Below are 11108 nucleotides of genomic sequence, written 5' to 3'. Positions count from 1 at the left end.
CCGCGTAAATGGGGATCTGGGCAGAGTGGACTTGTGACGTCACTTCGAGAAGACGCTGAAGGAATTCTCAGCCAGTCGTCGATCTGCAAAAGCCTTTCTAGCACGAGATTCATTCTATTTGGTCTTCGTAGCCTGTGAAATTCAAGTGAAAATTACAATGTCCTCCGAGTCATCGGACATGGAGACGAGCTTCGACTCACGACTCGGAAATGAATTTTATCGCTGGATACGAACTTTAACTGAAGAGGGGCCGTCATCCCGCGTTTCACCATTATTACCAGAAACTTCGAGCGATTCAAGCGATGACGATGCTGCTTGTACTGACGAGCCACTGACTGATGCAGAATGAATAGAAAAATACCAAGAAGAAGTGAAGGCTAACGAAGAGCTCGAACGAAGACTAAAGGACAGGTTACGGGGCAATGTAGAACAGAAGGAACGGTGAGATTCGCGGGTTTCTCCCTTATATACATATTCGCGTGAGCTTTAGTTATGCATTACATGTGTTGGCACGATTGCTTCTGGCGCTATTGTGTATGTATTTCTTGGATGATTTTTCTGTAACATAAATTTGCTGAACTTTAGGTGCAAGTGTGGAAATTGCAACGTCACTTTGTTACAAAACATCAGTGAATGTTATTATTGTTGTGAACTGGAAGGCTGCGAGGAATCGATCAAGAGTGACTTTGACATGCAAGATCTTGCCCCTGATGTTAACCTGACCTGTATCACTGAACACCCAGGATTTCATCCCGTTTGTCTTCCGAAGTGGAGTCTGAGATTAGCGGCGGACAACTTCAAAACCAAAGGGAAGGAAAGGTATTGGCAGACGGGAAGCGAAGAAAGGTTAGCAATATTTAGTGCTGGTTGGTGTGATTCCTTTTCGAGTTTATGAAAACATATCGCACCTGGATTTTCAAGTTATGAAGTTCGAAATAGTCTCGTTTGAAAACTGACGCATAAAAAATATCCCGATGTTTGAAAAGTGGCTTTTGTCGTCTGTCGATTGACTTTGTTGAGAGTCTACGGGAAACCACCACCATTCTTTTGCCTCGATTACTCAGGGGTCGTTCGTCCTCTGCTACATGTACTTCAGTATGAATTGTTGGGAAAGTGGTAATTCCGAAGCTGTCTCGCTCTAAATACGGATTTGATAGAGTCTTTTGGTCCTTCAACAACGTGTAGTTTCGAACAAAATCATCTGGCTCGAAATGCTTCGAGCATATCACAGAACTCTTCGATGGCTCCCATTTAGCACGTTTCAGTCTCATAAAATCTATGCATCTCTTCTTTCGTTTCTTCGCCTCTGGACGCTCATCGTCGTAAAACGGTATCGTATGGAGCGCTTTTCCATTCTCCAAGCTTCTGACGTTACTACAACCCCCAACAACACATCATGTGCGGCATATTTGCGACCAATATCGATCTAACCTTCCAAACATAATCAGTGAACTGTGCAAAATGGCGCGAAATACAGATTGTTGGGTTCTCGAAGTGACGTCACATTAGTCGCCAGACTCTTGATCCTTGAAACGCGGTCGTGAGCCAAAATGGCGGTGATTTTAATGCGATATTCCTTACTTGAACGGGCCACAAAAATTCAAGGATTTGACCAAATCGGCCAAATTTTTTTTCGAAGACTCACCAAAGCATGAATATAGTTTGAAACGAGAAAATAATTTAGGGGTCAGGTGCACCTTAAATTCATTGTTCCATTTCTAGTAGTTTATAGTGCTTAAACATTTTTTCACCGAGACTCTGTTGATTGAAGAGTTGGAGTTAATAGATCTACATGTTTACTAATGCAGTGAACCTGAATAAAAGTTATGATGAGGTTTGTTTACTTTACATGAATGCAGTTTAACAAACAAAACCGCTATTCACATGGCAGAGTCTTAAAAGACGTTTTTCCCGCTAATAAGTAATGAATTTTGAAAGCGATGATGGGAGTTTCGGGAAGGTTTTTCGCGCCTTTTGAAAATTTGAAAATTTGAAAATCTTATTAGCCTCTGTGACGACGACTACGGAAATGATCAAAATCGTAAAAGATAAAGCTACCTAAGTTGGCCTCATTTTGTGACATAATTATTACTGTGAAGCCCTGCTTCACGTAAAATATCGAAAATGTAGGAAATTATTGTAGAATTATTGTAGGAAATTAAAGACTGGGGTACTTGCAGAAATGATTGAAGAATTATTAGAAACGGACGAAAACGTGGGAGAAATCAAACAAGTAAAAGAATGAAAACTCTCGGTTCACAACGCGCGCGCGTGATTTTCCGAAAGTTTACCCGCACAAGCAGGTTTAATAAAACTTTGATAAAAACCACTCGGCTGCGCTAGTGGTTTCGCTTTAGTTTTTAACGTTGTTGAAGTCATTTTTATGATCAACAAGGTTACAGACGATGGAAAATTGACGTCAATTTGTTAATTAGATGGGTAATCAGAAAAGAGACTGAAAAGAATTGTGACGAAAAATTTCTGTCTCTACACTACAGTGGCGATAAGTTTTCGACTTAAAAGGTATTTTTTAAGTTGTTGTGCCAATATCTGGAACTGATTTAACTGAACGAACATTGTGGAGAAATTCAACTCAGAAAACTCGCCAGGCGTGACGGGAGGGCAGAAATCCGACACTAATTTCCATATATAGAGGATTTGGGGTGACTGGACTTCGAACAAACCAAGAGAATTGTCACAAGACTTTTTTTCATACTCGATTAATGCTTCACAATGCTCTTGAATACGAGTCAATATAAGTCTTCAATGATGGTGGAGAGAGCACATGATGTGACCAAACAATGGCTGCGAAGGAGACTACAATGTAAATGGTACGTTTAGAATATTGGTCGCAAATTTTGAGTTAATCGAAGTTGTACTTGAAGGCTACTCTTTTTTCGCTCTGACGGTGACGCGAATAATAAATCAGGTGAGCGACCGATGAGCTTTATGCACGAGTTCAGCCCACTGAAAGTCAATCAACACTTTATGGACCGTCATCGCTTTTACAAATGTTCTACAGTCAGTTCCGTACAGTAATTGCTATTACAGGCGGTTTTTTATGAATAAAGGTAGGAAAACGTTTACTTAAGGCTGCTCCTAATTAATTGTCTGTCGGATTTTATTGTATTGAAGCTATGAAAAAAGTCTAACTTAACGATGTCATCATGTGTATGTATTTACTTGCTAAGTTAGGTTTAGAGCGGGTTTAACTTCAAATCGTCTAATTTCCTTGTCAGCTACTCTTGGATAGACATCGCCTTATATCTTGGTTTTGATTTTCATCTCAGTGCGCTTCAGTGAGTAGTGATGACCCTTGAAAGCTTTCCAGTTGACTCCATCAGCAAGAGAAGCATGGGGACCAGCAAGGTATAATCCATTCAGATTTGAGCCATGGCAGTTTTTGTACCACCAGGCTCCCTTGTATTGTTGGGCGCAGTTGGACACGTGTTGACCGAGATCATTGTCTTGATCTTTGGTAGAAAACTGCATATTGCTGAAATGAAATAAAATCTCATGTAAGCCTCTCTCTATCAAACTTAAATGTGTGGAGAATGTATTCTGTTAAGAAGGCTTTGCAACGGAATCTACTTATAGAATTATATCAATAAATTTGCATAGAGATAGTAGAGATAGACACCCAATAAGACAAATAGATAGACAAAGATTGATTGTTAACTTTATTTGCTTACGGTGAAAAATTCCCTCAGTAAAATTTACTGGTAAAAAATCTTTCGAATCTAGCAAATAAAAAAAAAGATAAGACCTATCATGTCCAAAGGATGCTTATCAAGGATGCCGTGTCTCATTAGAAAGCTGTCATGACGTAATCTGTTTTTGGGATTTATCTAAGGGAGCTATAGAACGCAGAGGTTGGGATAGGCTGGTTCACGCTTCAGCACCATGGTAAGAGAAACTTATTTTTAAATAATTGGTGTAGGGCTGTGTAATTGCAAAATTTTTTTTCGGAATTCCTTATTCGGGAGGAAGAAACGTCATTTTCAGGCACCAGTCGAGATCTTAGAAATTAGGGAGTCATTCCGTGCAGTGTCTTTCTTGTACATCACACTGAAGCAGCTGCTAGACCTCTATGATTGAGTTTACGCCAACCTAGGACACGGATCAGCTCCTTAATATTAAGTTCATTGCTTACATGCATTAGATTGCGTGTAGCACGTTTTGGAGCTTCTGCACACTTTCAGAGGGGCAAGTGTGCATTTTACCCAAACACCATTACAGTAATCAAAATGTGGTAGGATTAAACTATTGTACAAACTAATATTATATTAAAAGGGATACGATTTCTGTCGTTTTCTTTTAATTCCACTCAAAGCAGAGGCAATCTTTTAAGAAGTATTCTGAATATTGCGCCGAATAGCTCTTATTCCAGGTCCGCGTGCGCGGTTTAGTTGGACAGCGGCTTCTTGTATTAACTTACGCGAAAGAGAGGCTCTCGGGTCAAGCACCTCTGAAGACTACTAGGAGAATTACATACAAAGTTAAGAACGTCGTGAAAGTTTAGGTAAAACATCATGGAAGCTCTCAGGCAGACGTTCACAACAAAAGTGTGTTCTATCAGTGTCACACGCTAGTTCGACTTTTCGCGCATGACCATATCTAAATAAGGCAAATGCTTTATTGTTTACGTTCTTATAATCTTTATTTGTTTCGTCATCTTGAGCTTTTCTTTCGATGAAACAGCAGACAACGTTTTTGCCTACCACAAACAGGGGGGTTGTCTCCCCCATTTACCAGGGATGAACATTCTGGACAATCAGGAAGACCAGTACTTGTAACAGCTGCGGTAGTAGTTGTTTTGTTTGCTCCGTTCACTTGTTTTCATGCTAAGCCAACTGCTGCCACTTTTCACGAAAATCGTCTTCTCATTCGTTCTTGATGTAGTTCATAATCCTGTTTAAAAGTAAAGGTACGCAGACATTTAAGATTTTGAGATAATTTTTCATCAAGATAAAAACGCCAAAATTTAAAAAAACATTATGAACTCACCTTTGGGTTAGTACGAGTTTCGAAGCTGTCAATCAAGCACATATATCCATCTTTGACAGTTCCTTTACGATACGAAATCCCCTCTTTGGCCCTTTTTTTCGTAAAACACGTAAAAATTACCGCCTGACATTTTCACTTTCTCTTCGGCTGACAAAAACGCTGATTTTGGGAATAATTTAACATTTTCGACGCCCATGCCTATAACTGACCTCGCAGATCTTGGAAACTTCAGAAAAGCTTGACCCGATAGCCTTGCTTTCGCGTACGCTTATATAAGGAACCGCTGTCCAACTAAACCACGCACGCACAACGCTATTTGTCCACATTAATGCCTTTCTTACTTATGGACTCTCAAAGAGTCACCAGCTGTGCCATTGTATCCTGCAATCAAAAGCCGGTACTTCTCAGCCTTGTCTGCCACCTTAAAAGTCGTGTACTCAGCGTAGGTGATGTTGCCATGAAAGTCTTCCAGGTCAACTCTCAACATGACGTCATCAGCGGCTGTAAAACGGTGAATGTTGTCATTTCCAAGCCAGAACTCGCCATTCAGATTTCCAAAGCCTTTTTTGTAGGACTCCCATCCAAGATAAAAGTCAACAGAGCCGTCCAAGCGTCTCTGCAAAACGGTCCAACCTCCACCGTCCGTTTTCATGTCGCACAACAATTGTATTGCTTTACCGCCATCTGGATTGACGGTAAACACCCCACTGGAATTGAGACCATCTTGGAATAGCTGAGAGCAGCTTCTCGCTTCTTTTGGTAAGAAAACGAAGAGAATTTAGAAATTGATTTTATAGATAATTAAATAATAACTGATGTTGAAACAACAAAGTATCTAACTCCTCAGCTTACTGCAAGGTTTTCCCGTGTAGCCATCGTCACATTTGCATCGTACGCTGCCATCTTCATAGTTGGGAATGCAGATTCCTTTTTTGCCGCATTGAAAACTGTCTTCCTCACAAGCACTCTTTGAAGAAAAAATCTTGGATTAACTATTTTTATTCCCTTAATATGAATTATAATAGTTCGAGTTAGAGGCTTTTAAAGGACAAGTACGGATTTTTTTTTGAGTGTTTCTCAAACTTTCTTCAACTGATTTAAAAAAGAGATGAAAGGATTCGACATTTTTTTCGTCGATGAGACGTTCCAAAAGGTTGAAGCCGGGCAAAAGCGCGAAAACGTTCTCGAGCAAGATTGATGTCAACACCAAAATCAATATCAATTCCAAAGGCCTTTTGAAGAACGTTTTTTCCGGTTATTGTCTGGGATCTTAATTTTCATAGTTAGTTTGCATCGCTGCGACGTCTTGCACCGCACAACAGTAGGGAATATCTGTCGCATTTCGCAAAACATTGAGAAATAAGAATCTTCATCTAATGGTAAACGAGAGCAGTCGCCTTTGGTAGAATCTAAGAGAAAGCCTTGTCCACACTAACTGAAAGCGGACTTTTCCTTTTCTCAAACTTTTTTTTCCCACTTTTCCTTTCGTTCCCTGTTCCCAATAAATTTTTGGACTTTGCTTTTATTAATATAAATTCATGTTCCCTGCTGTGGTCGCGAAATGATCTTCCTTGCGAGTTTCAATGAACGTAGCCTAAATGAGGCGTAGAAACTGTAAACGGGCCCAAAATGAGCCTTGAAATTAAATCCATCTATACCTTTCGTTCTAGCATAAAAATATTAAATGTTAATAACTCGGAAAGCTCTAAAAATTGTACTGTTTAGCTTTTCTTACAGAAGGAAGAATTTTAAACTGTAATCTTTTCACCGATAAGTTCAAGGAAAGTGAGTGGTACAACTTGAAAAATTGGTGAGGCATAATATCAAATCAGAGAAGATTTTTTATGGGAAATAAATGCTTGTCTGAAAACTTCTCTTTTTCTTTTCTCACTTGTATTTTCCTCCATTATGCCCAATTTCGCAATACCTGTATTCCCCTGTAGGAAAATTCGTCCTCTTGAATAAAATTTTCTAATGCAGCAAATCGATCAGAGTCGCTTAGCTGACATTTAAATATCTTCCCATCTTCCGCCGGTCCAAAGTTGTAAGACAGACAACGGCTTTCGTCCACACATTGCCACTGGCATGTGTCTTCTGAATCCACTTTTGTCTCTTCGATAACCCGCCCAATAAGCTTACGTCCTCTGATCTCTGCCACAAAGTTTACAGCATGCAAATCGTTTGTACTCATCCGACCAAGTCCTGACACCATCGCTGTTGGCAAAGAGACTGAGAGCCAGAACAAGAACATATTTTGTGTCCCGTTAGTTCGATCTTAACACAAAGTTCGACTTATGCGTTATGAATCCCTTATTCTAATTCCGGGCGGACCCACATGATTTATTCATCGTTGACACAGAGATTGAGATCGGAACAAAAACATGTTTTGTTTTCGTTGAGTGGGATATTGACACAACGTTCGGCATATGCAATATGAATCTTTGACTATAATTCCAGATTGCCTCACATGATTTACTCATTGTTATGATCTCAATAACTGCAGGTTCAACAATCATGTATATAAAAAACTCGAACTTTTCGTTTTTTAATCGACTTACAACGGTTTTCAAAGAATTCTCATAAGATTACGTTAGGCTACGCCCTTCTGTAGACAGAAATTTGGACAAATGCATTTGAAAGAAGTGAGATCTCTCTCTTTAAAGCCCAGGATTAAAGGAAATGCTTCAACAACGAATTAGAGTAATTAATTCAAAGTGTTATTTAAATTTCAGCAACCTCCTGATTAGAAAAACGTATTCCCTGCAGATATCGATCAGATATCAGCAATTTCACTGCAATTACAAGCTACATGTCAATGAACATAATCGGCTTCAAAATCAAGTCGATGACAGATGGCCAAATAACTTTTATCATTGATTCTAGAATTAAGTTTTTTAACAACATACAAGGTTTCAATGTTGGTTTATGGCTCTACTCAATATTTTTTTAAAGAAATCATATTGATCAATTATCGAATAATTTCGCTCAATTTGTGCTTTCTCGAATCTTTATCTGAATACCTATTCATAGTTCAGTATTATGCACTTCTGTTTTTCTGTCCCGATTTATATTTATATTTTAGAGGTGGCTTTAATTTCCGCAACATTCTAGGTGTAACTTGATTTTGCGAGACCATACTCACATGTAGCATGTAGCATGCTCCTTATACCTTTAAGTGCAGGTGACGTTGAAATTTTATCTCGCTTGAAATACTACAAAAAATGCATCTTATCTTAACAATACAAGCTAGAGGTAAGATAGCTTACATGTAGCTGGCTGTCACTAGAACGGAGTATTCCTCGGATCTTTGGCCTTGTGAAATCAATCAAAAGACATATCAGAATATCGGAATAACCTCGACGCAGTTTTTGTCTTCAGGTAAGGGTCGAGAGTTCAAAAGTAAGGATTATAGCATTTCCAAAGTAAAGCGCGTGCTCTGATTGGTCGATTCAGTGTCCACTATTTGGCCATAGGTGTACGCTGCTGACGTGAGCAAATGCAAGGACCAGTTTCCGAGTGCTTTTTTTCTGGTCACTTGAGATTTCAGTGTTAAATAAAGGGGTACTCCTTCGCCCCAATGTATCAATGTTATGTTATAAAACAAATGGTAAACACCATAGTGTACAATATTGAGTTATAGATGCACTTGGGAGGTTTGCTAAGCGATCAAGAGGCTAGAGTCGCTGTTGGTTATTGCCTCGTGCGACTCTTACGCTTCTTTCGTCCTTAGCAACCTCCCGTGTGCACCATAACCTAATAGTGTACGCTGCGGTGTTTACCATTTGTTAATTATTGTATGCTATCGGTATAATAGCTATTTTAATAAACATCTTCTTACAAAATGAATCAAATTACGTCAGTTATACGTGAAAGTTTTTTTTTCTCAAAAATGGCATTCTATAGATAAGGCACCTATACTATAGCGGTAAAGCAAGCCAATTGGCTTTGAAAGATCTTTTTACCGATACTTGGACTTTATCAACGCCAATAATCGGCTTTGCTACGTTGTATTGAAACGAACCTTGTTCCTCTTCCAGACAATGTTCATTTTCTTGAACAATTCCTGTTACAGTACCAATACACAGAAAGAGTGCACAATTATTGTTTATTCATGATATGGGATCAGAGATTTAATATAATAATAATAATAGCAATAATAATGGCAATAATAATAATAACAATAATGAACTAAAATTTATATAACGCTTATTGCAAGCCTCTAAGCGCTTAACAATGTTTTGCGGGGGACTTAAGAGACTGCTTGCAGCAGTTAACAGTTTTTTGTGGACTAATTTTTAACAGATGCCCCCAATTTCAGTAAACAGGCCAGACCACAACACCGGGAGCTACGCGTACGCTCCCTACTCTTTGAGATAAGTGTGTGGGTTCTTTAACGTCCCCTTCTAACCAGTACAGAGAATATGCAGGAGACGGGGCCTACGGTTTTTCGTCCTTATCCAAGAGTTCTAAAATGTATAAACATTTGCAGATATCGTAGCAAAGGCAGCACATTTCCTCAGTTATTTTAAGACCCTGAGTGTTGGTCCGGTCTGGTGCTCGAACCCTCGGCCTCATCACACGGCAGTCCGGCGCTCTACCACTTGAGCTAACCAGGTATATTTAACTTTGTGCGCTTAAGTGAGTATTGAAAATTTTTTAATCGTTTCCCATAAATTCCGTGGACGAGTAATATAAATGCCACTGTGATAGATACCGTTGAGATTGGAATGATGGCAAATATTGTTCTGAAGCACCATGCAGTCCAAACGGTCCAACCTCCACCGTCCCTGATCATGTCACACAACACTTGGGTTGACTTGCCACCATCTGGATTGATGATGTATACGCCACTGGAATTCCAACCATCTCGAAGCTGTTCGACGTAGCTTCTTCGTTTTATAATTGTAAAAATGATAGGGGAAAAAGCCAACAAATAAAAAACAAATTAGAGACCTTTCTCATTTTTTTTCCATGCCCTAAAGGGAATCTTAAATGGATTTTTTTGTGTCAAAAGGTCAAGTTTTCTCGGTTTTGCTTAGTTTTGTTTCGTTCTGATTTTTTTTTCCATCCACTGTACTAATAAGTTTATGGCTCAATTATTTTTCTTTGGGTTCTCCTTCATCTCAGGGGGCAATGATACAGAAAAAAATTATAATATCAGTCGCCTTCAGTTTTCAGGTCACAAGGAGCCAGAACAGTCTTCTCGGGTACAACCGAAGAAGACAAGTATTTGCCGCTGACCGCTAAACCTCCTTCACTCAATTTAAGTTCCTGGCAAGTCTCCGCGGGCAGCTCAGAAATAAAACTAAGAGCGACTGGAAGAAAATAGCCTTGTAAAAGTTGTATTATGTGGCTAATGTATCATAAGCTATGGATTTTATTGGTTGCATGGCGGAAAAAGCTTCTCAATTAATTTTCAAGCAGTAAAATAACGAGAAGAATTATATCAGTCAAGGAATATGGTTTGATTGAACGACAAATTCCTGAAGCCAAAAGGATGCGAAATGTATGGAAGTCAGAGGAGAGAATTTATATCTAGGGCTTGACTGACTTACCTCTGTTAAGATCTCGTTTGAATACTGTTCGAGGTTCGGAACATAATCGTCGGGCCCGGCTTCCTTGGTGCTATTATTTAATTCACAGAACTTTTGGGTAAAAACGTAGTTGAAACTTTGACATCGGATGTCAGTGATACACTCACGGTAACAAACGTCCCCAGGGCAGCTCCCGTGATCCTCTTAAAGATGTGACGTTGGAGCATCATACCAACTTTGTAGACACCTATAAATTTAGATTTCTACATCGAGTCAAATAAAAATCGCTTAAGAGCTGAATAGATCGCTCATGGAAAAAAAAGAAATGAAATACGCGATGGCGCTCGATCGGTGCATTACCATTAGCTGCTAAGAAATGTCATTGAGTTGTTTTCCAGTTCTAAAATTTAGCATGTGCCGAGTTCATCCCGCGGTCCTCAGTTCTGCAGCTTAGCTTACCTTGGCAACTAATGATGCTCGCTTACAAAACTGTTATCTCTAAATAAATAGCGTTTCTAAATAGAAAAAAAAATCCTACTTACGTTTAATCTTCGTAATCTGCTCACT

General features: G+C 39.2%; 1 protein-coding gene and 1 pseudogene across 1 annotated transcript; one reads left to right on the top strand and one right to left on the bottom strand.

Annotated features, from left to right (window-relative positions):
• The first annotated feature begins 157 nt into the window (after window positions 1–157).
• LOC148743161 (uncharacterized) lies at window positions 158–895 on the top strand (annotated as a pseudogene).
• Window positions 896–2844: 1949 nt separating this feature from the next.
• Window positions 2845–7311, bottom strand: LOC148743160 (microfibril-associated glycoprotein 4-like). The gene is made up of 4 exons (XM_088743172.1): window positions 6935–7311; window positions 5860–5974; window positions 5349–5760; window positions 2845–3496 (listed from the first exon to the last, which is right to left on the bottom strand). Exons 1-4 carry the CDS (start codon window positions 7256–7258, stop codon window positions 3262–3264), a joined length of 1086 nt encoding a protein of 361 aa, XP_088599298.1. The 5' UTR covers window positions 7259–7311; the 3' UTR covers window positions 2845–3261.
• Window positions 7312–11108: the final 3797 nt, after the last annotated feature.

Source organism: Stylophora pistillata, chromosome 1 (genome assembly GCF_964205215.1).
Source record: "Stylophora pistillata chromosome 1, jaStyPist1.2, whole genome shotgun sequence".
Taxonomy (NCBI): Eukaryota; Metazoa; Cnidaria; class Anthozoa; order Scleractinia; family Pocilloporidae; genus Stylophora; species Stylophora pistillata.
This window is presented reverse-complemented; position numbering and strand designations above follow the sequence as displayed.